The sequence below is a fragment of the Micropterus dolomieu genome, linkage group LG14 (genome assembly GCF_021292245.1).
Source record: "Micropterus dolomieu isolate WLL.071019.BEF.003 ecotype Adirondacks linkage group LG14, ASM2129224v1, whole genome shotgun sequence".
Taxonomy (NCBI): Eukaryota; Metazoa; Chordata; class Actinopteri; order Centrarchiformes; family Centrarchidae; genus Micropterus; species Micropterus dolomieu.
In genome coordinates, this window is record NC_060163.1 from 26618083 (window position 1) to 26645680 (window position 27598).

A 27598-nucleotide genomic window follows, 5' to 3' on the forward strand; every position below is an offset into this window, starting at 1 on the left:
ACTTGACCTTTACAACAGCAGTGTCACGGTTTTGTATTTTTGTTTTGTATTTCCGGTTTTATTTTGAAGGTGTCTCCCCTTGTCCTGACTTTGCTTCCTGTCCCTGTTGGTTCTCCCTGACTGAGTCCACCTGTGCCTCGTCTTGTCACCTCCGTTTGGGTATTTAGGTTTGCTTGTTGTCAAACTGCATCTGCTCTGTGCTGGGGCCTAAATTCCTGTTTCCTGTGTCTGAGCTTGACAAGATGTGACCTCCTCAATCTGCCACACTGGAGGTGCTTTTTGTTTTGCAGAAGAAGAGCTAGGCTAGAGAGCCTTCTGCCATTGATTTAGAGCTGGTCTTTGTACCTCTGACCCATCTGGTTGTTTTTATATCTCGATAGCATTGGCTAAGTTGTTGTGACGTGCCAACACTTAACATTGGCTGGCAAAAACCAACTGCCTGTTCAGGTTTTTCTCAAAAAGGTCATCTTAAGATTTCAACATTTAAACACAGTATTTTCTGCAGCCTGGCACAGCTGGCTGAGTGGACGGTCGCCGATTCAAGTACAGGCCAGATCACTGCCGAAGGGGGCCATGAGCAGGGCCCTAAACCCCAAACTGCTTCTCGGGTGCGTTGTACTTTGTATCACTGTTGGTCTCTGTTTTCCACTGTTATGTATTTGACATCATTTGTGCTCATGTCCATGCTGTGGTACTGACCAAAACATCCTCCTGTCTTAGATGAAGTAATGTTACTGTTCACTTCCAGACTGGACGCCAGCTGGCGACGCCTCGTCCCAGTTCCTCAGCTCGAGTCTCAGACGTAAATGATGGATCTGTGTTACTGCGAACAGGCCCTGACAAGGCGGAGTCAAAGTCCAAATGTCTCCAGGGTCCCAGAAGATGATCACACCTCGGTGAACTGGTGGACGACAGACCTTGGTCCTCAGCAGCTTCTGGTAGGATGTTATTGAGTTCCTCCAAGGGTCCAGGCTGAACCCGCAGGTGTTGTGCTGCAGGTGGATGGAGGCCAATGGCAGGGATTTAAAGGACTTTTGGGATTTGCTGTTTTTTCAGCAGGTGTGGCTGAGACACTAGAAAAACATAGAAAAACATGGAAAAACATGGTGATTAACTTTGAGCAACTCTCCATATTTTAGTTTGTCTGCCAGCTCTCTGGACTATATTTTATCGGTGTACTTGTCCCTGATGTAAACCAGTTTTTCAGTCCAGCTGTTCTTTTTTAGCAAAATATTAGCAAAATATTTTAGAAATGTCTTCAGAACGTTCACTGGCATTTGATGCAAAAGTTCGGCCATAGACACAGAAAAGAACTGGCTGGTCTATAAATCACTTTATCTTTTGGCACACAACTCCTGATCACTTTTTAACGTCTCCAACAAATTCTAGCCAATCTAGAAGTTTTCATAAAGTTTTCAAATGCAGAGTTCATTCTTGAGCTTAGAAACTGCACTCGATTAATCAGTTTCACCTCAAGGGTAAGCTTAAGCTCCAGAAAATCTGCTAAATGTTTACTCAACTGCTGTTTCTAAGGTCAAGAATTAACCTGAACATCTTATGTCCATGACAACTGAACATAAAAGGTCATGATCTAAAGCTCCAGAAAAGGAGTGAGATTGTTTTGAATATTTTTTTATTCTTTAAAAAACAAATTTAGATGATTGTGCAGCCCTAAACATTTTCAAGTAGATAATTCTTCTTTTTTTCTTTTCGTTTGTTTTTTTTAGCTATGCTAACGGCGTCTGTCATCAGTCGATTTCAGTTGACTAAAATATCTCAATAATTGTTGGATGGATGCTATGAAATTTGGTCCAGACATTCATGGTCCCCAGAGAGGAATCCAACCCCAATTTTTCATCTAGTGCTATCGTCAGATTCACATTTTGGATTTTGTTGAAATATTTCAACAACTGTTTTCATTACATTTATTACAGATATCCATGGTCCCCAGAGGATGAATCCTTCTGACTTTGGTAATCACTTTTTATTGCATAAAGATTTTAATGTCTCCTATGGTTATGTCATTATGAGCATGTTAGTTGGATGATGTTAGGATTTAGCCTAAGTATAGCCCCACAGAGCTGCCAGCATGTCCGTATACAATGCCCTCCTAGCAGCTCTGCTCTCTAACCTATTGTCAATCGTAAATCTCTTACTGTATTGATGCTTGTATGTTGTTACTCAAATGTAAGTGTCTGCCAAATGAGTAAATGTAAATATATACTCTTACTGCTGCTTGGTATAATCCCCATGCAGGCTTCTGATACAAACACCAGTATGAGATCTGTAGCCCAGTAATGAAATGTCATTCTGTTTGAGATAAACAGATGTTGTTTCCTCCGCACAGTGGAGGATTTCCCTCCAAACAAACATCAGCTGAGTTTCTCTATCAGCTTCTTTTAACACCATCCAACAAATCTCTGTGTTACGCCACCATCTGCTGCCTGCCACATGTGTAAACCATAACCCTCTCTCAAAGGCCACCAAAGGGCTGCAGTCCAGCATACGTCAAAGGGATGAGTGACGAACACGCATCCGTCGATCCATTCATTATTTCCCTGTCCAGAGAGGGTTTATTTTGTCAGCTAAATTCATCTTAGTGATGTAGGGAGGGGGTAAGGGGTCAGGCAGGGGATTTGCAGGCTGGTTCAGAGCTTCATGCAGCAGGGTGAAGAGCTTAGAGTCTGGGACCTCAGGGTCCAGAGTTTGGGGGGAGGGTAGCCAACAGACTCAGTCTGGTGCTGCTGATGTTCTTCTTCATCCTGCTCGGTCCACTCAGCGTGTCGCTGTTTTATACATGTTCAATTTATATAGCGCAAATTTATAAGAGAAGTTATATTATTTCACTTTTCATGTGAGAAGTCTAGACCGTACTCTGTGTAATAATATTTACAGAGACCCAACAACTCCCACAAATGAGCAAGCACTTTGCCACAGTGGCAAGGAGAAACCTTTAGAAACCTTGAGCAGGACCATGACTCAGGGTGGGCGGTCAACTGCCTCAACCGGCTGGGTTGTGGAAGGAAGTGAAGGAAGGAGAACACACAGTTGCCCAACACAAGTTCCACATAGAGATGTAAAATAATAGTATTGGTAGTCGTAATTCTACAAGTAATAGGACTATATAATATTGTAGCATCTGGTGTCTAGCATGAACATGGGGGCAGCAGGAAGCCTGCAACCACAGATCCAGACCCCACAGGTCTAGAGCCAGAAACACCTGCAACAAGCGGCAGAGGAGAGAGGAGAGGGACAAGAAAGCCCAAAATTACTGGAGAGGGAAGAAGTGGAGTTGGTAACACGTATCAATGTGATGAGAATGCAAACAGATGGAGAGGGAGAGGAGCTCAGTGCATCATGGGAAGTGTCCCAGCAGTCTATTTTTAATACTGGACGGTTCCGACACAGCTAGTGAAAGCCAGAACTCCAGACTAAAGACCAATCATGAAAGTGTTTTCTGAAACAATTTTAGCCATGTCGCTCCAAGCTCAGGAACGTCATGTCAATAAGGGGGCTCGGTGATTGGTTGGTTGGTTTGTCCACCACAGCAGGTCAGAGTTTTCAAGCATCCAGTGAAACACCCAGTGAAAACATAATTGCTGCACACATAATGTTTAGTGTCAAGCTTTTTAAGGTAAATAAAGTAATATGTTTGTCTGCTACATGAACAGAGTGGATGTGGTGGTACAAAGTTCTGGAGTCCTATGTGTGGTTAGGTTGAAGCAACAAAACTTAGCACTTTGGGTAATATTAAGACAAAGATTGTGATTTATGACCAAATATCTGCACAGCTAAAAAAAACTCCCATCAGCCCATGCTGGACGTTGTGTTTGCTGCTAATTAAGAAATGTCTGTTCGACTTCTATGCCTTATAATTACGACTTAGCGTCTTATAATTATGAGAAAGCAATGCCACATTTGTTCATTTTCTTCCACCCAATTCTACCCCTTTTGTAAAAGTGAAAGTTTCAGTCAGTTGTTTCATCACATCTATAACATCTGATTTCAGCATCTACAAACCATGTTGCCAGTGGGCGGGGCAGCTACGTAAAGCTGCATGCAGCCCGCTTTACATAAATGTTAGGTTTAAAATGGTTTACAAGAAACATTCAGATTATATTTGATTCATGATGTTTCTGCTGTGAAAGTTCTTATCCTCTTGCAAATTGTAGAGAAGTGGAAAGCAAGGTGGGGAGGTCGGCGTGGTGGATTGGGAACCGGCAGTACTGTATATTATGTACCATGTGAGTTCTTTGATAGAAACTAGCTCAGTATTCTCAGTATGGATATCATGGCAGAGACTAAAGAAGATAGTGGAGGAAGCAAGGAAGAGAAAAAGAGAGAATGACCGGGCAAAAGACTGTTTGGCTGTTAGCAAAGCTGTTACCTCGTGCAAAATCGCTAGCTATAAATCTGGAGTTGGTGTTAGCAACACTCGGACATCGGTAACGTTACTGTCAGTTCTCTTTCGTCAGTTGCTGTCTAGCTTTATTGGCTAGCTTGCCACCCAAGTTTCAACATTATGCTGCTGCTGGTGGAGAGAGCTGGGCGAGCAGGCAACATAACCGGGCTCAGCAGCCTCAATGGACGTAATGTTAGCTAATGGCTGAGGCAAAGAGACTAAAGAGGACGCTGACGGAGGAAGCTAAGAAGAGAAAAACGGAGTGCACAAGCAAGAGGCTGCCGGACGTTGGCAAGAGATTTAGGACAGACAGCGTGCTGGTCTTCTTCCTGTTGGACTAGTCAGTAATATTGACGGGGCTTGTGTTGTCGCACTTGCTTGATGTTTGGCTGTCTAACAAAGGCACGCGTACATCTATCCTTATTAACGTCCACGGTGAATTACACTCTGAAACGGTAGGGATACCAAATCGCTCAAAAAAGAAATCATAGAAATTGGACATAAAAACTGTTGAACGTGTCCAGGGTTTGGCATAATTGTCAAAAATCGATGTTCTTTTCTGGCAACTGGGCAGTTGTAATAACAAAAAAATCACCAAACAGTCGTTAACTGCAAAGCATGTGGAGTTTGCTTATAGGTTATCTGTAAGACTCTTGTAAAGTTATCTGATTTTAAATCAGATATTTCCAAATTTAGATAACATTTGTAAACTTAATTAATGTTAATATTCATGTTCAGACAATATTAATACTGATGCATTGAGGAATTTGGCTTTTGTTGTGGAAAACAACAACAAACAACAGGATTTATGGAAACATATTCAACGTCAAAGAGTCGTACTGGTTTCAAAATGTTTGAAAAGATACCCCACAGTCGCAGATGTCTGCAGCAGCTCCAGTGGAGTTGGACTGAACTATACTTTTCATTGCATTGACAGGAGAGCCGCCGACTGCAGCCTGAAACGTGTTAATCAGGTTTTGATTTGCTGTTAATCTGATTATAACAGAATGGGACGAATCAGCTGCTCAGACCCGCGTGTTGTGACGATGTCCTCGATTCGTGTTACGTATTCAGACACATATCAGTAATAATTGATTTCCATGCATTTGCTAATGCACAGCGGATTACAGCTAGAACATACAGAACCCTGGCAATACACAGTCCTGCATGTATGGGATGAACAGATGACCACACACACACACACAGATGTTCACATGGACGCTTCAGCAGATGTGCTTTATTTTAGAGGAATACTAATCTTTTTTTAATTTTAAATACAATTTTTAACTTTTAGTTACCGCGACCATTTTCACGTTTCCCCTCGACCTTTTGTTCGTGTTTTGAAGCCTCTGAACCAGACTGATAAGTGTTGGGTCTTGTTGTTGTTGTTATTGTCATTGTACCATAAATGATAAAACAAAACAACATTGTGGCACGCAGATGTGGCAGTTTAACCCCCCCCCAAAAGCACAACCTTCTTTCACTAGCCCTATGGGGACGTTCCACTAACTGCATTCACTCTCAAGCCCCTAACTTCTGGTCTTCCCCCTAGTAATCAGTTTTAAATGTAGCATTGTAGTCGTCAGAAAAATTGAAAGTCTATGAGGTTTCACGATGCACTCTGGGAACTAGTAACGGGCATTGTTTTCACCGTTTTCACACGCTATACGCAAAACTGTATCTGATAATCAAACTCCAGACACACAGTGTCAGGAACATGTGCACCGTGTGACTCTGACATCTACTTCACCTGTATACTGTTTACTATTTATTATTGTTTATTCATATCATTTCAGTAGCTATTTAAATTGTCTATACAGTTTATATCATATCCACCTACCCCATGCACATAATAACACCTAACCTAACCCAAACATATTTATTCCAGCATGCTTTGCCTCCCACACTACTGTCTGTGTGGTTTGTCTTTATGGTGTGTGTATGTGTGTGTACTGTACGCTGTGTCTGTGCCTGTTTTTGTGTATGTACACTGAGAGCAACGTAAGACCCAAGTCAAAGTCCGCGGATGATTACACACACAATAATTAGCTGCAGCTGTAGTTTGGATCCCTGTCATGTGATGAAAACCAGAGGCACGGGCAGCTGCTTAGGACTCCCTGGTCACCATGGAGCCTTGAACACAAGTTTTTTAGTTTAGTCTTAAAATTTAAGTATTTAAAGATGCACACTCTGACTGAACAATGTGAGCCTGACGAGTAATATCTGTGCAGCCACTTACACACAAACTGTTGCTGAAAGCATTGGCAGACCACATGTCTGACTACTTATGTGACTTGTTTTCAGAAGCAGGACGTCTGGCTTCTCACGGCTCCTTTTTGATTGAGTTTTACATCGTTACATATTGTAACTGATATTGTTTGTTTGCAGATAACGAATGGATGTAAAATAACAACTATACATTTAGGAGTTTGGTATTTGCAATGCTTAACAGTGGCACTGTTTCATCAGGTGATTTCTTCTGCTGTACATGTTTGCTCATATGCAGGTGGGGGGGCGGGGGGGTTCAGGCCGGGGTCGGCCCTGCTGGCTGCTTACCTCCCGCTGACCTACTCAGCAGCTCGCCAACACCGTCCACGGATGTTTAAAAGTAAAAATAAGAGTCTGTACAAAGTGATTCAGCAGCACTTCAGGGTCGTCTGTCAGAACCTCCCTCCTCCTCTTCCTCAGACCAGAGTACTCCTCTTCTCCCTCTCTCTTTCCCGCTCCCTCTCTCCTCTCTCCCGGCTCAGGTCTGGCGTCGGCAGCTCGCCGTGGCCGGCCGTGTTGTTGGGCTCGTAGCGGGACGAGGTGGGCGAGTTCTGCATGACCACCAGGCGTATGGGCGACTGGCTGGGCGGCGCCGGTGTGCTGTCGGGGGCGTACTCCTTGGTGGGGTCTTTGCCCCGGCAGTCGTACAGGATGCAGGAGATGAGGAAGACCAGGAGCAGGATGACATAGCTGGCGACCAGGATGATCAGGTTCAGGGTGACGGGGTCAATCTCCAGGTAGAATTCCATGAAACCCATGGTGCCGCTTCATATCTCGCCCCGGATCCAGAGAGGGAAGAGATGATGGGAAAATCAGCAGAAAGGAAATTAGGGAAAGAGAGAGATATCTGGGGGGTGAAAGAGAAGCAGCAGACAAAAAGACGGCGGCGATGGACGGGGGACGGACAGCTGGCTAGAGAGAGAAAGAGCAAAAGACAGCAGAGGACGGCATCAGAGAGATGAGATGACAGGGATCAGCTGCGAGAGAGAGAGAGAGAGAGAGAGAGAGGCAGTGACAGCAGGCCAGGGTGGATATGAAGCTTTGTGCTTTAAAAGACATTAATCCTCGCTGCTCCTCAACCTTGAATTTCAACAGCCAATGATTAAAGCTGCTCAGTTTTAATAACTTAAGCCACCATTTTGATTTTTCCCAACTCAACAAACAGTTTAGTGCAGTGACAAAATTACACTCAGCAAAATGGAGGAAAGCGCACACCTGTCAGCCTGCCATGAGCGTCACTCTGGGGATTTTGGGAGTCATGTAATACGTATTAAACAACTGCTTTATTATGTCACTCTGAGTGATTATTTTTACATTTGAAATCAAATTACATTAAAAGCATTTAAGGTCACAGCGCAGGCCATGGTCCTGCCTCAGTATTGCTGTTAGCACGTCCTGCTAAGGACAGTTGTGGGCTTTTTTTTGCCCACATTTGAGCCTTACAGGCAGAGCATCATCTCAAGGTGACTACAAATCCATCCTCTCTCACTTGCTGCTTTTATTTCAAGAATAAAGTCAAAATATTTGGACAGACCTCGACCGCGGTGAAGTTAAACTACAGCTTTAACAGGTTGTTATTCTATCGCTAAATAATTATTGCTTCAAGAGGACAAAACATAGTCACACGTGCAGATTTGGATCTTAAGATGAAACTACAGAGCTCACGTCAAAGTACTGTTATACCCTCAATATGCACATGTCAGACTTAGATTTTGGCTGCTGAACACAATGTTGTGTTGTATGTTTTGCAGTCAAAACTAACAATACTGAGTAGTAATTAAAGTGAAAATTAATTATTTAATGAATACTTAACTCTTAACTTTTCTTTACATACTCACAGGTGTGAAGTCTTAAAGGGTGGTCACTGTCTGTATTGGCAGTGGTTTGAGATCTTTATATTTAAAAACAACAGGAGCGGGAGCGTTGGACAGATGTTCAGGTCTTAGCGCTGCAAACTGCTTCGACGTCTTTGGTGATTTTCAGGTGATCAAACTGTGAGACGTCTGTCTGAATTAGCTCTCCAACTGGGAGAAATCGAGTCTTTGACACGGAGCTGTTGAAGGAAACAGCCGTGAAACTAACTTCACCTTGTTTCTATTCTCATTTCTATTGAACGAGTCGAGGCAGAGCTGTCACTGCAGCTGCAGTTGTCACCATCTTCCACGTGTTGGATATTTTTTATCCTCAACAGTGGCTGTAACACGTCTTTGTAATTAGGTGATGCGTCAGGTCCACCGTGGTCGAAACCTGCTGCGTCTTTAAATCCTGAGCAGCAAACACAATCTGCTGCAGAGGCTTCTTGTTGAAGTCTGTATGGATTTCATCACACAGAGTAAAGGAGGATTTCTATAATCTGCATTGGGACCATATGTTGTGCTGTTTATCTCAGTGTGCATGGACGAGGTAGGGTTTGACTGATCTGGCTTTTTAAAGGTCAGTTCTGACAATGTTGGCTTGTTCAAGCTGCTGGTGTTCAAACTTTTCTCCTGTCAGATGGTTACTGCAGGGCCTCGATTTGCTTCATAGTGTTTAAAGCCCCATTCAATTCATTTAGCACCTGTGGCGGGCTCAGGCTGTCTGAAGCACCAGCTTCATGTGCAGCAGGGCGCAGAAAGTGAATGACACGCATTGATGCGTCGGAAATTCATGCCTTTCGAGCGTCGATGAAAGCTTGTATAGAACACCCCCCAAAACTAAACTTCCACACAGCGTAACTTCAGCAATATCTCTATGGGCCCCTTTGGCACTTGGGGCCCTGGGCGTGAGCCCGTTAGGCCAGTACTGTAATCCGTCGCTGCCCATCATCATGTTTGTTTTGCACATAGGGGCAAAACTGTAAAGTGCTTGAGATACCCGGGTGTCCCTGCCTTTATGACCTGACAGCTGACAGTAACTGTCACCAAAATGTAAAATCTTTATCTGATCATGAGCTGCAAAGCCGTGATAATGAGGGACTGTGTTGTCAGCATCAACAGCACAAATAATAAAAACAATAATCAAACATTTCGTACTGGAAAAAAGTTTTAATTGAATTCTTTTCTGTAAATAGAGTGAAAATAGTTTATGACAGGGCGCCTAATATCCAAACCCTGCTTTCAGTGTAACTGAATGATACGCAGAGGTTGTAAAAAGTATGCATATGATCACATGTCCTGCAGATCAATCATTCACCCTCCGCCGGAGTCAGTGACCTGCGTGAAGTTGCTGCATCAGACCTGGCGATGACATGTAGTACAAACTGAAAGCTTTATCCCCGTTTCCAGCTGCTTTATTTTCCTTTCATGGAGACAAATCCCCTGAATTACGTTTAAAATCAAACACTAGGATTCAAAATCTCCGTGGAAAACAAATTATTACTGGTATGAATATTTCTAACTAGTGTGGAGAGAGGTAATCAAATTGAATGCAACATGATTAATCATTTCTTCTTTGTCTTTTCTGTTGACGTGTGTTGAGTTTCTGGTTCTCGCCGCTCATGCTCACTACGACGCTCTTCCTCAGCTTATTTGAAGAGTTAGAACAGAACAGCAACTTCTGAACAGGAAACCCGAGCCCGAGCACCAATAGGATCACAGTACTGAATGTATACCGGAGAGACTGATGTAACGTGACCCCGTCACCCAGATACACTAGTTTACTGCTCTGAAAATGCTTCATGTTGTTTGGATTCATCCTGCATCTGTTCTGCATCAGCGCTGCAGCGTCTCATGTGTCCCGACGTCTCTCAGTTCCTACGTAGATTCATGAGAAGCCTCAACACATTTCAGTCGTACTGAGAAAACATTCAGTGAGTTCACAGCAGAAACTGAGGCAGAGAGCCTTCAGATTGAGCTTGAATGCACTGTCTGTAGACCTCTGTCTGTCTTTAAACCTCTCAACCCTTCTCCTGTCTAAATAAAACACAGAAAAATGAAAAGAGGATATCCAGTCTCTTCAAAAAATGCTGTAGAATAACAGAATCAGGAAATAGCTTTCAAACCAGGGACACCTAACTACTGTCCTCGACAGCAGATGGTGAGCGCTGCGAGGGAAAAAAGGCGGGGTAAAAATAACAGCAGGAAAAATATAGCAAAGCGGATATTAGACTTTAGAGAGAGGACACCCAAACAAGCTGAAGTGACCTGCTAATGGTTTAAGATCAGTATGACCCACCAAACAGTAAGACAGGCAGTCAAAACTGATTTCTGAAGGATGAAACTAAACGTTCCTGAGCTGGGTGTGAAACTTGCAGCTGCTTTTCAAACCCTAGCATCACCCTGTAGACCATTAGAGGTGGTTTGTTGGAGAGACAGACCAGCAGATTCGTGGAGTCCTTCCCCTGTAGATGTAGAAAGTTCTTATCCTGAAGTTGGAGAAAATGTTGGCAGCAATCGATGTCTGCAGAATAAACCAACATAGTAAAATTACAGTATGGGCAATCAGGAGGAGACAATTATGGATAGATTGTAAACATAAAGGAATATGGATCCAACCTCAACTGTCAAAGTTACAAAAAACCCAGATTAAAGATCAGGAACAGATGGGAAAAGTCCTGACACAGTAAAGAAGCTCAACCAAATTGAACGTTACAAACTGGGTGGACGTAAATTAAACACCTCACTGTTCCATCTCGAAAGCAGTATATTAGTGTTAGGGGTGGTGTGGGGACAGAGAGGAATACAGCGCTCAGAGGGAAGGAGCTTTATTGAGGGAAAAAGGGGTTGAGGGACCAGAGAGCCGGGGAACACTGGGGCCGAGGAAGCGAGGAGGCGATGGAGAACCGGGAGGACGCCGTGGGGAAAGGCCCCAGAGAGGAGAGGACCGGAGGATGAGTGTGAGTGAACCTGGGAGGGAAACAGACAGAAAGACAGGGTTAGTGACAGCTCAGACAAACACAGGGAAGTGAATAAGATGCTAAATATGTGTGGGAGCTTGAGTGATCAAGAGGCACCGGGTACGGAGCAACGACGATCCAGCAAGGATGGAGCGGAGAACCGGGGTTGAAATACAGGCAGGGATGAGGTTGATCACTGGCAGGTGTGGCAGGCTGACGAGGTGGCTGATGAGGTGCAGGTTGTTGGCTGGGCTCAGGAGCAGAGGGAGAGAGAGAGAGAACACAGGGGAGGAGACACAGGGAGGCAGCCAGAGTTTAGAGAAAACCAAGGAAAAAGCAGAATCACAGACAAAAAGGGGAGAAAAAACCAGGACACTCACCGCCAGCCGGGCCGCCACCACAACAATTGGTGCTTTAAGCTCGTCTGTCCGGCCGAGCCTCAAGAGTTTCTGTGTTGTTTGTGATTCAGCAATGTCCTTGGAGAACCACTCAAACAAACAATTAGTTAGAGTCCAAGCTGTTCAGAACTCTGCTCAGAAGAATCACACCTGTTCCAGCATCACTCCATTGATTACAGTCCTATTTTAGTCCTTGCATTTAAAACCTTGCCTGGTTAAGTTCCTCCTTACAGCTGATGGATTCCAGCCCAAAAACCACCCAAACACACCCAAACCGCCAAAAATGTGTCACCCGTTGGCCGTTTTTTTCAGTATTTTAACTGCCACGATTATTTACCGTATTATACTTGAAAGAGGGTGGCACGGTGGTCTGGTGGATAGGTGGCCTTACAGCAAGAAGGTCGTGGGTTCAAACCCCGGTTGCTCCGGCCTTTCTGTGTGGTGAGTTCCGAGTACCCTTTCTGCTGTTAGATGTTTTATTACAGAAAGTGTTTGAAACCCATCCGTCCGTCGTCAACCGCTTATCCTGAGTACAGAGTCACGGGGGGCTGGAGCCAATCCCAGCTGACATCGGGCGAAAGGCGGGGTACGCCCTGGACAGGTCGCCAGTCCATCGCAGGGTCACACAGAGACAGACAACCAGTCACACTCACACCTAAGGACAATTTAGGGTCACCAAGCAACCTAGTCCGCATGTCTTTGGATGGTGGGAGGAAGCCGGAGAAAATGTAAACTCCACACAGCGGGGGCCACAGCGCTATCCGCCATGCCACCTGTCTGAAACCCATGACCAATAAAAAAAACTCTGGCAATGTTGTTCAGTGACAGTCAGGCAGGTTCAAGGCTGTGACTGGGCTGCCTGGTGTTTTTTGGTTTCTACATTAACACTGGACATACATTGTCTTCTGCAGAATCGCTCAATGCGAATGTAATTCCTGGAGTTATTGTGTCTTTTCCAACTTTAACCCAGAGCTGTTAATGTAGAACAAATGTGGTTTAAGTATGGGACAGCTGGAGAAAGTCTTCTCTGGAATCAGGCTAAATCTGAGGTGAAACTGGGACACAAAATCTATCCAGTTCCAAAGAACCTTTAACGCCGACCATATTGCTTCTCTGTAAAACTTTTCACAGGCGTTTAATCTGTCTGATGTCTGACTTGAGTCTATACGCTGACACTGCGGAGCCTCCAGGAAGTCACTGGTCCCTGCCAAGAAGTAGTCGCCAGAAAGCGAATAAGCATTCTTCCCAACATGTCAAACTGTTCCTCAAAGGGATCGCCAAAGTTTTCATGACTTGTGCCAAGTGGAGCATGGATATGAGAACCAAATTTCAGGCAGATAGCTGTTCAGATGTTTCTGTCTGGGTCAAAGTGGTGGACAGACTGATGGCTATTCCTACAAATGCAGAAGAGTTTACTGCAGGTGTGACTGCGAACACCATCTCTCCATGCTGACCCTGCAGGCTGAACAGCTCAGGTCCGGCACTCCTGATGCAGGGCATTGTGTTGCTTAAAGGAACTGGAGTCACCTCTCTCAAGAACAGCCTTCTTATCACAATCTTTTCAGAACAGCTGGGAGACTGACTGGAGGAACGGCAGCGGGCCACGATGGCAATCAAAATGTGGCTGCCATTCTTTTGAAAAACAATGTCCTCTTCCTGCGTTGAGGCGGCACCGCTGAGCACGCCCCTCCGGTCTGCCACAGCACCCACACACAAGCTGGGAGCTACAAGCACACCCTATTATTTCAATGAGCCTTTCAATCCATCACCACGCCAGCAAATGAAAGAAACAGATGCAGAGAAAAAGTTTGAGGGGACGGATGAAAGGAAGTGCCTCTCCCGGGTTAATGGGGCCTTTTGGGGCCTCCATGCCATTGTTGGCCCTGCTGGTCGGTCTCCTTCAGGGGCTGAAACCAGCTTCTATCACAGGATCTTTCCCACCGCAGACCAACTGGAGCCACTTGGTCTCTCAGACAGCATGCTGAGACGCATCCTGCATCCCTTGCTTGTTCTGAAACGCTGCTAATGTTTAGTTAGATCAACCCCTGCTTTTCCTGTAGGGTGCGTTGCATTTTAACATCTATGAATCACCATCAAATGTTGAAATTTAAAAAAAAACATGGCCTACCTTCCACCTGTCATGCCTGCAACCTGAGAGCTTCCATTTTGTAACTTCTTCATTTCATTCAACATTTTCCTCGCTGGAGATCAAGCAAGCATAAATCCTTTCGACTGGCATAAAAATCCATCTGAATCAAGCTGTTGTCTCTAAAGACAGATTTACTGGACTCTAAATCTTTGAGCTGAGTCACTTTGGTAGTGTGTACTACTTCCCAGTCAAAAGACAGAAGTAAAGATTTAACCTCAGCTCAGAATCATTTCCAGAACTCGCAGCTTCAAGCTGAACTACCGAGCTACATCTTTCTTTTTGTGACATTTGTTATCTCAACAGCGCTGAGAAGAATTCTGACTGTCTGTAAATATATTTACCTTTTAGAAAAACACAAATGCCATCACATTCTGACCAGACTATGATAGCGGCAACATGACCAGCTGATCCTGGCGCAGTGGTGATATGTTTGTCAGAGCTGGAAGAAACTAAGAGAAAGTCTGTCCTTGACATTCGTTATATTATGAAACTGGTCTGATGTTTGCTAAGACGTAAGCAGCAGAAGACACACATTTCCACTTCTGGTGTACACAGGAAGGTACAAGATAAAGTGAAGCAACGCAAAGGTGTAGGGCGGAGTTTAACGATCCTACGAGAACTTAGTTTGAAGCATCCTGGCACCTGAGACCAACACAACAAAAGCATTTCCATCCAACTTTTTTATGCTCAGTTGGAAAAGTTAGTTTATGGAAATGAAGAAATGTCACTCAAGATCCGTGGAGCGCTGAGGAAACTGTAACTTTAGTTTTACTTTGACATATTTTAATGATTTCTTTGTCTTCTACTGCAGGGGTTAAATAGCACCCACTAGAGAATCTGCTCCACCAACTGCTAAGCTTGGTGCATCCGACGTCTAACATCTGCATAACAGTTGTGAGAATTCAGTTAAAGTTCGCTCTACATTTGGAAACGACTAATGTTACCATGAAGGTAAAAACTATGAAAATAGGCTTCGACAGATGCTAAACCTTTCTAAACGCTGGTCGCCTTATCACTGCTCTCAGCTTTAATTTAATTATCTCAGCAGAGAGAAGTGACGCCAGTAAAGACTCGACCTGTGAGGTTCCAGTTTTAGCACCGACTCTGCAGGAAGGTTTTGTGCGAGTCGGTAACGAGCCTCCCAGCAGCTCTGACTGACACCCAGCCTCATTACCGATTCACCCACCTGTCAGCGGCAGCTGCAGTCTGTCAGCTGACAGCTAATTAAACCTCACCTCCGCTCTCGCTCCCACTCTCTGCTCGCTCTGACTGTAATGAGCTCACTAGTTGTGTGTTTGCAGTAGAAACTGTGTGAGATATTCATTAGTGTTTCAGCAGAGAGAAGCAAATGAATGTTGTGTTGCATGAAGACTTGACTTCCTCACAGAGACGAACTGTATTGTACTGTTTGAACTTGCCTCGACATTGTGCCTGTTTTCTTTCATCCAGTCTCTCATTGATTTGATTTCGGTATTCTGGGTACTTTCATCGATTTTTTTCAGCCGTTCTCTCCTCAGCACTGCAACCACTTCAACTTGTGTAGGTAAAACGTTCCTTCGCAGATCTGCAGTCTCAATCTGATTTAAACTCATCAAGTTCACTCTTTTTTTCAACAATGCATTTTCCACCAATTTAGTCTTTCTATCTGAAATCAAGGAACCATTGTTTCAAAAATTTCTACAAATCTTTAGTTGTTAATCTGCCACCATTATCACTGTAAACTGCACGTATGTGTGTACAGTTGTTTGGTGACGCAGGATGTTTTCTCTTATTACACCATCTTGCAGTGCAAAAAGATTTTACCATGACTTGATCAACCTTCTACATGTACAGCAGTAAAGGTGACTCATCGGTTCTCAGTGGGCTACCTGTCAGTCTGACGCGGGAAAACATCCAGCCTGGAGCAGAAACACCTTTAAAAGCTTGACCTGGATGTTACACGGTGTGCAGTAGATGCTCAGCGCAGCCGTGATCACTGGAGTTTTAAACGAGGAAGTTAATGAGAAGCACCTCTGACCACACAGCATGGTCCCCTGCTGATTTACAGTGATAGCAGAGATTTCTGTTCATGCTGGCATGATGCTACTTTACAACTTGCTTAATTGAAACATTTTTATATGACCAACACTAGACCTATTAAAAATCCGAGTTGGCACTGGTTCAGAGGTCTGGAAGCGGGTTACTCAGCTCTCTTTAGCCTCAGCTGACTCTGCTGACCTTGAGGTTTGTCTGATGGCAGAACATTCACACGCCTGCAGGGGAATTATTTCAAAGTTTTGCTAAAGGGCGTGTAGGAACAGAAACCTTCCTGTTCTCTGGCTGATCCCTTTTAATCCTGCCGGTTCCCTGTCTCTTTGCGTGCCAGGCCTTTTCTGGCTGAGAGTCTGGGGTGTGTTTAATGGGGGAGGGGGTGCCACTGTGTTGTACCTCTGGTCACTCAGCTGGTCACTGTGTTACAGGACGGGAAGGGAGGGTCGGGATTTCCCCTCTGAACCCTCCTCACACACACAGTCTCAGAAACAAAAGAGTCCGTGATCGTTCGTTCTGCCCCGAAACAAAGCTCAGTGACAGTAACACATGACTTACCCCCACCACAGAGGTACATCATCAAAAATGGGTAAACTAGAAGAGCAGTTTTTAATGCTAGGGATGGAAATGTTGGTCTGTCGGTCAGTCAATCGGATTGCCAGGAATGATAAAGATATCTCATAGTTTTCAGATAATAAATCCATAACATGTTTGTGATCTTCTGACTTTTTCTCTAGAGCCACCATCAGGTCAAATCTTCCTCTTGTTCAGTACTTTGGTTTATGACTCAGCCTCTGCTGTACTTTGCTTGTAGCTACTAATGCTAGCATGCTAACATGCTAAACTATGACTGTGAAAGTGGGACCTGCTGTCCGTGAAGGTTCTCAGTCATCCAGGTCATAGACGGTTCTGACTGACTGGCTGAGAGTCCCAGCTGTTTAACCTCTGCGAGGTCGTCGTCAAGATGATCGGGACTCCTGGTTCGTTAGTGCTGACGACCCCGCAGAGGCTGAACAGCTGGGACTCCCTGCCAGTCAGTCAGAACTGAAGAAGCCTCTTGGATGAGTATCTTTAACACAGTCCAGCTGCCCCTGATTTTAACCTTGCTTGGATAATAGCTGCTAAACATTAGCATGTTAGAGTTGACACTGTGGGCATGTTAGCATGCTGATGTGTGCTTCAGTTCAGCCTCACAGAGCTGCCAGGAAGACTCCTAATCAAAGTAATTGTAATCCGGTTTAGAGCCACTTAATGAGCCAAAGTCAGATAAAAGTGGAGCCTCGATCTCCATAAATATACCTCCATGTTAATTATGGCGAAGCATCCCCGGCTCTGTATCGCACGCAGAAACTTCTCAAGTTAACCATTTTTATAATGACTAATTAATAACTTATGGGGTTTGGCGATAACGCCAGCCGCTTTAGTAGGAAGTACTAAAGATACTTTATGTGGTCATTTCTGATCATTTCTAATCACTCTGTCTATATTGTTTTTGTTTATAGTGTGTTCATATGTTCTATACTGTATTTGTTTTGTATTATTGTATGAGTAAGCACATCGTGAGCAATGTACAATCCAGAGTCAAATTCCTCCTATGTGAACACATACCTGGCAAATAAAGCTGATTCTGATTCTAAGTTGTAATTATGAGGAAAAAATGAGGAAAGATATCATCAAACAACAAAACTGAGAAAGACGTTCACGAAGGAGTCCCTCTCACATAACTCCTTTATATCCTGTTTAATCGAAGCAATGCATCATGGTCTATATGTGTTTGTGGCGTTGCTGTCCCGTGAGAACCTCGTATCTCTAAACAGTCAGAAAAACAGCTTTTCAGCTTTGTGACGATGCATTTTCCAGCTGATCCAAGAGTTTATTTAGCTGAAGGAGAAGGAGGAACTCTTAATCCTGCACTTCATCACCTGGAGATACGGGGTTTTCACTGGACAGGAAGGGGATGGACAACTGTAATCTGAAAAGTAACTATAGCTGTCAGACACACGTAGTGAAGAAAGTATTACCTCTGAGACATGGTGCAGTAGAAGTATAAACTGGAATTAAATGGAAGGTAAAGTACAGTTACCTCTAATTTGTACAGTGCTTACTTTCCACCAATGGCAGTTATCAGCAGAGTTGGAACAGTTTATTTAGAAGAGGTGATCAGCAGGTAGCGGTCTGCTGATTGTGGGTCCACTTCCTGTGAGGTTCTGATATTTTTCCACTTGACTGCTTCTATTTTCACCCTCGCAGGAACCGGACCTCCTCCGAACAGTCTGCAAGAACGAGACTGAAGATCCACTGAGGTGATGCAACACTGCTTCTCTCTCTTTCCACTCTCACGCCCCCTCCCTCTCTCACATTCCCAGGATGCAGCACGCCAGTGCAGATAAAGTTAGCACTGCAGAAGTGACAACGCGTTGTAACCGTTACCCGTCACCGCAGCCTCCCCCTAATGACGCAACCCCGGCCTCCAACCCTCCCTATCTGGTTTATTATCTGGTCGTGTGTCTGTGGGATGCTAGGCAACATAAACACAACTAAATATAACAGCCGAGCTGTAATAACTTTCCAGTCGCTCCTCAACCGGCTCTGAATATAAACTCCTTAGTGAATTAAGAAGAAGTAGTTCGGCTTCAGGTTCAGACTTTAATCTTGAGTTTAATAAAACAAAAGTCTACTGACAAAGAATAAGTAGACGGACCACCAGTTCAAGGTACAAGAAAGTGAGACAGTGTCAGATTAACCCTCAGAGTTCTTTAATACAGTGGAATACATGACATTTGGTTATTTTTCATCACTTTGGATCATAGTGCACTAGTTTAAACACACAAAGTGGCATGCATATCAGAGAGTATCCCCATCTGTGAGCTCAGTATTCACAATGTTACTCCATGATTAAGCTCCATACACAAAGTCAAAATCCTGTCTTCTGACCGGTTACTCGGCAGTGGGTGGTGTCTTCTGAGGCGTCTTCTGTCTGCTCAGAAAGAAACGTAACGTGCGGAGTGCTGAGTTCACAAATGAGCTTATCACTGAAAGAGAAACTTCAACAACAGAGTACCTTGTTAATTGTATATTATAGCTTATTGGCATCATATCATTAGATATACTGTACATCATTTGTAGAGCTACAACTAATCTGCAGACTGTTTTTGTTGATGAATCATTTAAAGCAACAATAAAGTCCTGTATGATAATAAGTATAGATTAGACAGTCCTGTGTGAGTGTTTTGCACACTTTGTTTCAAATGTAATTTAAATTTACTTTGTGCAGCAATTTTAATATCTAAGAAACATTTAAAACATCTAAAACCTCTAAAAGTGTTCAGAGCCTCTGCTATAGCATAGGGGCATCCTGTTTGCTTTGATTATCTTTGGGAAATCAACAGAAATTGATTTATAGAAGGGTGTAGTTCACAGACCTGTAAGTCCCTGTACATGCGAGGACAAAGTCGTTCATTAAAACTTCTCAGCACTCAAGCTGACGTCTGCAAATTTCTTTGTTTTGTGCCACAACAGTCCAAAACCCAAATGATGTGAAACACTTGAGAATCTAAAAGCAGATGAAATGTTTGGCTTCATAAATGACCTTAATGATTATCACAGTAGTCTTTTGAATAATTGATTATTAAACTCATCGTCTCGGTACTTCTCTTTGAAAGAGAAGGTTTAGTCCATCGTCCAGGACTTTCTGAGTTTCAAGTCTCCATTATCCAGTATTTTCTGCTGCTGGATATTCTTGCGATGTGTCTAAACACTCATCCTTTACCCTTGAACCATTACAGCCTTGAGTCATTTTAGGTGTCTGCAGTCATTGCCACCTCATGAGTGATGCCAGCTCTTCACCAGTTTATGTTCACTGTGTCCCTCAAGTCCACCATCTGACTTTTTTGATTAAAAGGGCCTAAACCTGAACTCCACTCAGGACTGGACCGTCCTTTGCATTTGATCAGGCTATGCAGTACCCCTGGCTGGCCAGGAGGGCGGTCTGGCTCTCCCTTCGTTTGTCCTTCTTCTTCCTCAGGCGGACCCTCCAGCAGACGGCACTGGAGCCCAGCAGGCCCAGTCCAGCAGACAGCAGCACCAGTCCCAGCACTGAGATGGTGGACCCGTGGGAGTTGAAGGTGTACGCCACAGCAGTGACCACGATGCCGGCAATGAGGACGACCACACCGAATGGGACGGTACAGCGGTAGCAGGACATCTCGGCGCCACCAGTGGCCGCTGTCAGCTGGACCTCGTTGACATGTGGGACGTGCGTTGTCACGATGACGTTGTGGTCTTTCCTGGCCCTGTCCCGACTCAGCTTCTCAGCAGAGATCGATTTTGGCATCCTCACGGCACTCCTGGGGATCCTGGCGCCGCCTTTGCAGTGGAGGTCGTCCGGCATCGTGATCTTACTGGCGAGGAAGAGGTGGGCCATCTTGATACAAACGACAGCGATCAGCCAATCACAGCGCAGCTAGCTGAAAACAGAAAAGAGATGTTGAGGATCTTGTTTTGACCTCTGTGAAAAGACTTCAACAGGCTTCTGGCACAGCTCCAGTACATTTTAAGTTACTTGCTCTAATGAAGAGGTAATAAATGACCAATTTGAGCCACTGACAGAATAAAACTGCTTATTAATTAGCTTAATTAGCCAAAATAAGAAGAGCAAGAAGTGAATTTAGCCATTTCGCAAAGGGTTGTAAAGGCAAAATGTAAAATAATTTGATTAATTCTAATTTTTATTTTTACACAGTGTGTCTAACATCTAATCTGCACAAAATGATTGTGTTTGATATGCCGCACTTTACTGACTCCATGTGGCAGTTGAAAATCCCATCTACGAGAGAAACAAACACTGATCGGAGCTCACGGGAGTTGGCGGCCCAGTGGTTGGACTCGCTCAGTTCAGTTTGTCGCTGTCTATAGCTGAGTAGCTAACACCAGCTAGCCAGCTGTGATAATAAGGTTCAGCTTTATTGTCATTATACAGGATTGCACAGTGAAATGCCAACACACACAGACCATGTATAAGTGTAGAAAGTAGCAGATTATTGAAGTTATAATTACAGTTTGCTGCTGAGTTGAAGCCTCTGGTGCTGACAGTCCACGATTGTGATGATTCAAATACCCATAGCAGTGCCAGCCTTTGCAGGGGGGGCAGGTCTTGTATTACTGTTTTTTATCTGTTTTGCACATGTTGACCTAAAAATGTTGTGTTCGTGGTTTTTATATTTCACTGTGTTATAATTGTTTATGCCCCCCCTGGTGTGTTTTAGTTGTTAATCCCTCCCGGTCTCTGGGGTCTATGTTTAGTTTTTGTGATTCGTTCTGTTTTGTTAAATCTGTCCTTGTGTGTTTGTGTGTACTTTACTTCCTGTGTTATTTTGAAGTGTTCTGCCTCTTGTGTCTTGTCCAGCTTTGTTTCCTGTCAGTGTTAATTGTCTGATTGTTTTCACCTGGGCCTCGTTTGTCACCTCCCCATTAGTGTATTTAAGCCTCTGTCTCTGCTTCAGTTGTCTTTGGATTGTTAGTTTGTGTTGTCACGAGTCTTCCTCCTGTTTATGGGTTGATCTGTTGTGTGTCTTGATTTACTTCTGGACTCTGTCGTGGTTTTGGATGTTTCTGTTTTGTGGATTTATCTTTGGATTTCTGTTTATCCTTCTTCCTCTGTGTTTATCCCCTGAACTGCATGCCTCAGCATTTTTGTGAGTTTATCATTTGATTCATTATTCACATCTGTATCAGCTCTGTTGAAGTGTCTGCAAATCCCTGTTATGTCTTGAACCCAAACAAAAGGAAAACGTGATGCTTTTAGTCTTTCTGCATTTTGCATGTTTAATATTCATGAATTGACCCCAAGCTTTTGGCCACATCGCCACCGACTGACTGCAGAAGAAAGCACCTCACAGAAAAATGAACAAATCTACAAGATGGCTCAGAAGGGACAAGCTTAAACTCCACTGTGAAAAAAACCTTCATGGGCTGACAAAGTTCTCCTCCCTGTTACTGAAGAGTGACTGCAGCTGGGCTTCCACAATGTTCAGCTGCTGTTAATTTGCACTTCAATGTGAAACAGATGGAGGAAGCCTTGAGATTTCATTAACAGCAAATTAACACGACAAACAACAGCAGATCAGAAAACAAGGAGGCGTGAACCAGGAGAAATTAGAAATAATGGCCTTTTCACCGGGTCAAAAAGTCATATTCACTGACATGAAATCCTAGAATGAGAAAAATGGACAATGCTTTTATTTATCTATTATTCAAAGTTACCGGCTCATGGTGAACAAAACATTATCAATAAGTGTGTTAAAACTTAAGGCTGTTTCTGATGCCGAAACAGAGAAGAAATGGAATCTGACCGAAATGTTGTGTTTCTAATTTATTGTGCTACTAAACTGTGCGTGGTTTTGTCGGCTAACAAAAGTCCGTAGTGGGTATATAGAGTGTGTGTGTGTGTGTGTATATATATATATTTATATATAACGGGAACCCTGCACTGTTAATATACAGCTGTGATCGTTAGTGTGCTAAACTGTGAACTCCCCACCAAATATCCCACACTGGATACAGAAACATGTGAAAATAATTATTCAAAGCGATTATTTGCCTCTAAAATATCTCCTTCTCTCGATCAGTTTGTACTTTTGTCCCCGTCAGGATGTAGGAATGGTGATTTTTCCAATGATCTTATTGGTCAACCCGTTCTTACTCCCGGGTCGTCATGGACACATGGTCAAGACCCCTTGGTGTCAGTTCGTAAAGCCCTTTGGCGTTATTATTAGTTAGTCTAACAATTAATGGTTTAGACTATAACTTTGAGAACATCAAGAGTTTAAAATGGATGGTACCTTGAATACAGAAGTCTTAATTTTTTATATTATTTCTCAGGAAATCCGCCCTGTTTCCTCTGTGAGTTCATGATGAGCGATGCAAAATAAGCCCACCTTATCTGGTCTAATTGAAAAAAGGAGGAAAGAAAGCAGGAGTGACTACTTTTCCTTTCATTAATCAATCAGACCTTCCCTCCTTTATGATGTAAATCCAGTTTGTGAATAAAATCTTGTCTCCTTAATGATAAAACCTAAGTAACATAATCACCTTTAAAGTTAAGTTCTCAGTTAATGTGAGAGACTGAGGAGCGTTTCTAACATGCAGAGATTCATTTTGGTCTGTAAAGGATCAAAATGTTTCACCTTCAACCTAAAAATGAAACTTTGAGGAGGTTGTAAGATTCAGCTCAGTGCTCTGAGATAATGATGTGACTGCATAGCTGCTGACCTGACTGCCTGTTATCTCTGCGGGGTGATGAGTTTTTTAATGATGCAGCCAAACACCTGCGTTGTGTCCTGGAAGAAGGAGAAAAGCAAAAACACCTACTGTTGAAGTCTGCAGCTCTCCATTCCAGTTTTTCTGAATTGAACTCTAGCAGTCATGCTGTCCTCGGTGTGGAGGCTCTGCAGGTCGCGTCTCTGTGCTCGTCACTCGGCATCGTCCTGACTGCAGGAATAAATGGGGAATATGGCTATCAATAGAAAAAAGGGGGGGACTGCCCTCTCCCACGCCTTCCCTCCCCTCCATACCACCTCCTACTGCACTAACAAGAGAAGTTTTAACTCTTTCCTCCCTTCAGCTGGTGCTCTGTCACTACCACACTCCACTGACTGCATGTTCCTTAAAATAACCTCACTTGTGTGTTAAACTCTCTTTATTGATGAATGGACTGGAGGAGGATAGTACATGAATTTGGCATTTTGTCCACACCACTTTAAATAACATCTTAATTTATGTTTAGGTTTAGGAAATATTGTGGTTTGGGTAAAAATTAAGTAGATTAGGTAAGTCACATGATGTAAGAGGTGGTGGTGGTGACCCAGTGGTTGAGACACATGTCTTTGGTGTGAGAGACCCACATTCAACTCCCCACTGTGACGCGTCCACCATTGTGTCCCTGAGCAAGACACTTAACCCCTCGTTGCTCCAGAGGCGTGCGACCTCTGACATGTAGGGCAGTTGTTTTGAATAAAAGCGTCAGCTAAATGAATAAATGTAATGTAAATGTAAGTCTTCTACAAAGCGTTATTTAACCTAAAACATGTCACCTTTGACTTTCTTTCACGCAGGAATCAAACCTCCAACACGTTCTCACTTCCAAATCATCAAAAGATCCTTTGTCATAAGGAGTCAGAGTAAGGAGGTGGTTGAAACCAGACTTTCAACCAGGAGGCCGGTGTTCTTCACCGTGTAAACAAAAGTCAGCATAGGATGTTTTTATTAAAGTTATGCTAATTAACTTAGGTAAGTTAACTGACATAGTTGTTTTAACCAAGACCATGATGTTTTCCTAAACAAAGTTAAAACAATGTTGATGTGCCGTTTCAAAATTATGATGTTTCGCAACGTTAACAAGTACATTTATTTTGAAAGTCTAACTGGACGTTGTATATTTATTGTTGCTAACTTGACCACGGAGAAAAACAACGCTAAACGGTACCAAGCGTCCATATGTGACGAGTGAACCTCAGTCTCTTGAGTTTACTTCACTCGTCCATCCGTCCCACCACCTCCTTAACAGACTTTGTTGCTCTTTATACCGCGTTACCTGCTTCTTCTGCCACTAGAGGTCTCGGCCTAAGAAGAAAACCAAATATGGGTCGTGAAAAGCTGCTGCACAGCTGAAACACCCAAAATTTCACGAATGCTGAGATGATGAACAAAATGTAAAAAAAAAAACTAACTAGAGAAGAAACCCATTCACCATAGCAATTAAAATCTCGGTAAATCAGTTCATTCTAACAGAATCACTGCGATTAGCGGATTCCCTCACGGGTTGAATGAGAAGTCCAACTTTGATGAACTTTGTAGAGCAAATCGGTGCTGTTGACCAACAGCAAACCGTCTAGGCAGCTTTTAAGGAATGGACAGCCAGAGAGTCCAAAGCTACAATTAGTTTCTTTTCTACTTGTGCAGATTTGGGGGGGATAACATATGTGTCCATTAGGAAAAAGTGTCGAAAACACGATGTTAAGAAAATGCAAAAGAACTGAAAATCAGACATCTGGGAGAAATCAGCTGAGAGAAACATCTGAGGTTTATTTATCATCCTGATCCCTGTTGTCCTCTAAAGCCTCCAAACAGCTCTGGTCTCACGTCCACGGTGGTCCGAGAGCAGAGAGTTTTGGAGAGAAAAACAACCATGAGAAGACCCAAAAACAAAATCAGCTTCTTTGAACAACACAGTGTGGGTGTGCCTTTTACTGTGCGGGAAGCTGCTGGCTGTGTGTGCAGCATGAAATCCAATGGAGGCTGTTGTTATTGACTGATTTCTTTATCAAAACATTATTATTTGTTTGGCCTCGCTGTGAAAATAGAAACCAATCATCAGGACGGAAATCTGAAGGCTTACAACATCAAACATAAACCGTAAAGGAGGCAGATCAGAAAACACTGACAAACTGTTATGTCCTCAAAGGAATATCTTTAAAAAGACTTTCTTAATATTATGAATACATCATCCGTCACAGCGTGGTTCTGGTTGAGAGACGACCTTGTGGAGGTCAACATCTGTAACAGGAGCTCTCTCTGCTCTGATATCCTTTCCCTCCGAGCTCACAGCCAGATCTCGGTGCAGGTGCAGCCTAAATAGCACAAAGGGAAGTTCCACTTTTCAGAGTAGTTTTGCTGACTTCATGCTGAAGTTTTTCTCAAACCCCGAGAGGACGACTTACTAAAAAAATTCCTCCCTGTTCAGAGAGCACAGAGCAGCTCAATGATCCACACAGAGATGCAAAATAATACTAATGGTAATAATTCAAAAAGTTATAATGATAACAATATGTATTATAATAATTATAGGACTGATAATATTTGATTTGACTGATGATAATTTTAGCTGCAGGTGTTGAGCAGGAACATGAAAGCAGCACGAAGCCCGCAACCATGGATCCAAACCCCACAGCTCGGGAGCCAGAAAACCTGCAGGAAGTGATAGGAGGAGAGAGGAGAGGGACGAGAAAGCACAAGACTACCAGAAAGGGGAGAAGTTGTGTTAGTAACATGCAATAATGGGATGAGGTTGCATACAGAGGGAGAGAAAGTAGAGGAGAGAGGAGCTCAGTGCATCATGGGAAATCCCCCGGCAGTCTAGGCCTATAGCAGCATAACTAAGGGATGGTTCAGGACAGAAAGCTGCATTGGGATTAGGATCCTGCAGGTCCCGCAGTAGCACTGATAAGATGGAGTCAACAAACGAAGTTGAAAAGATAAAAAAAGAGCAAAGGCGACTGCTCACGAGGGCCTGACTGGAAGTGGCAACCTCGAGTACAAGAGGCAGACATGCTGACGAGCGAGCCAAACCCCGTGGCTGCTAATGTCAGTCGCCAGTACGTCTCCTAAGGTGTTGGGACTGAGGTTTACTCACTGCACAGCCTCGCTGGTTTCCGTCACACGGGCGTTTAGCATAGCTCAAACATTTGTGTCCTTTTTTTACTCGTTTCCGGGTGTGGGTGGGAGTGGATGCACATGTTGCGGGAATGGGCGCTAATGGTCACAAAATCAGCGGGAGCTGGATCAAGAAAACATTCGCGCTCAGGTCTCTAGTTCAGGACTCACCTGAGCCAGCCCTAACTGTAAGCTTTAGTCTGTACAGTCTGTCGTTACTGTAAACTAATTACATCATTTAATTACTAATTACAGCACTTGTTTTCACCCAAAAGGAGGCGTGGTCATTGTGATGACAGGAAAGTGACACAGCCAGTGTCGAGAGGAGGCCTGGGTGGATGGAAGGATCACAAAACACTCCAATTACCAAACCTCAATGTTTACATTGTAATCATTGCAGTTTAGGTCCCCTAAACTTAGACAAGTACAAAGTTGGTCATTTTAATCCAAACCATGATCTTTCCCAACTCTAACCAAGAAGGTTTTAGTCTAAACTTAACCAAACTTCACATCCGATGGTGGAAACAAGGGAGAGGAGTCCGTTGTGTACGCAGAGGAGCTGCTAGAAAGACTTTATTTCCTAAATTTACTCCAACACGACAAACTCCTCTTACCAACTCTAACTCTCATTTATACCGTCGTCTTCCTGCGACAACTCGCCTCTCATGAGATTTCAGAGCGAGACTTCAGTTTCCTTTTAAAAACCAAGGGGGTCACCAGGAGTCCCTCGTCGGGATCCTTATCATGATTTTGTCAGACACCTGCTATAACAGTCTGAGCCTGTCGGTGGCAACGAGAAGCACTTTCTGTGGACGCCATTTTGACGGGCGTCGTTGCCCCACAGGAATATGTTGCTGCAGCCAGTTTAGCTGATGGCTGAAGCATCTGCTGCACAGATTCAAATCGCCCTGCTCCTCATTTCAACATGTGTGGAAACCCAGGTTAAAATAATGAAATCAGGTAATGTTAATACAGCATGGGAACACTTACCGTGTATGCAAAGTGACAGAAGCAAAGAGACACAGTTTCTAAGGAAAGTGTGTTGGAGGATCTCAGTTACTGTTGGTGATGTGGAAGACGAGATTTAAATCTCTACTCCTGCAGCTCCTGCA

General features: G+C 43.7%; 2 protein-coding genes and 1 long non-coding RNA gene across 4 annotated transcripts; 1 reads left to right on the forward strand and 2 right to left on the reverse strand.

Annotated features, from left to right (window-relative positions):
• Positions 1–389: 389 nt before the first annotated feature.
• Positions 390–19290, forward strand: LOC123982645. The gene is made up of 4 exons (XR_006828023.1): positions 390–608; positions 749–938; positions 1935–1973; positions 18309–19290. It is a non-coding gene; the product is annotated as an uncharacterized LOC123982645 (long non-coding RNA).
• si:ch73-256g18.2 (small integral membrane protein 36) lies at positions 7087–7428 on the reverse strand. The gene has a single exon (XM_046068314.1). The coding sequence runs from the start codon at positions 7426–7428 to the stop codon at positions 7087–7089; it is 342 nt and encodes a 113-aa protein (XP_045924270.1).
• Positions 18793–23546, reverse strand: LOC123982643 (transmembrane protein 100-like). 2 transcript variants are annotated; one of them, XR_006828022.1, is made up of 3 exons: positions 23427–23546; positions 19481–20524; positions 18793–19102 (listed from the first exon to the last, which is right to left on the reverse strand). XR_006828022.1 is itself a non-coding variant. In XM_046068313.1 (2 exons), the coding sequence occupies exon 2, from the start codon at positions 20479–20481 to the stop codon at positions 20008–20010; it is 474 nt and encodes a 157-aa protein (XP_045924269.1). In that variant the 5' UTR covers positions 20482–20524; positions 23427–23546; the 3' UTR covers positions 18793–20007. The 2 variants fall into 2 exon arrangements, 1 of the variants encoding a protein (XP_045924269.1); XM_046068313.1 differs by having other exon boundaries at positions 18793–20524.
• Between the last annotated feature and the right edge of the window lie 4052 nt (positions 23547–27598).

Coding starts and splice junctions, on each gene's coding strand:
- si:ch73-256g18.2 (XM_046068314.1), bottom strand. CDS start 7,428: ATGGGTTTCATGGAATTCTACCTGGAGATTGACCCCGTCACCCTGAAC.
- LOC123982643 (XM_046068313.1), bottom strand. CDS start 20,481: ATGGCCCACCTCTTCCTCGCCAGTAAGATCACGATGCCGGACGACCTC.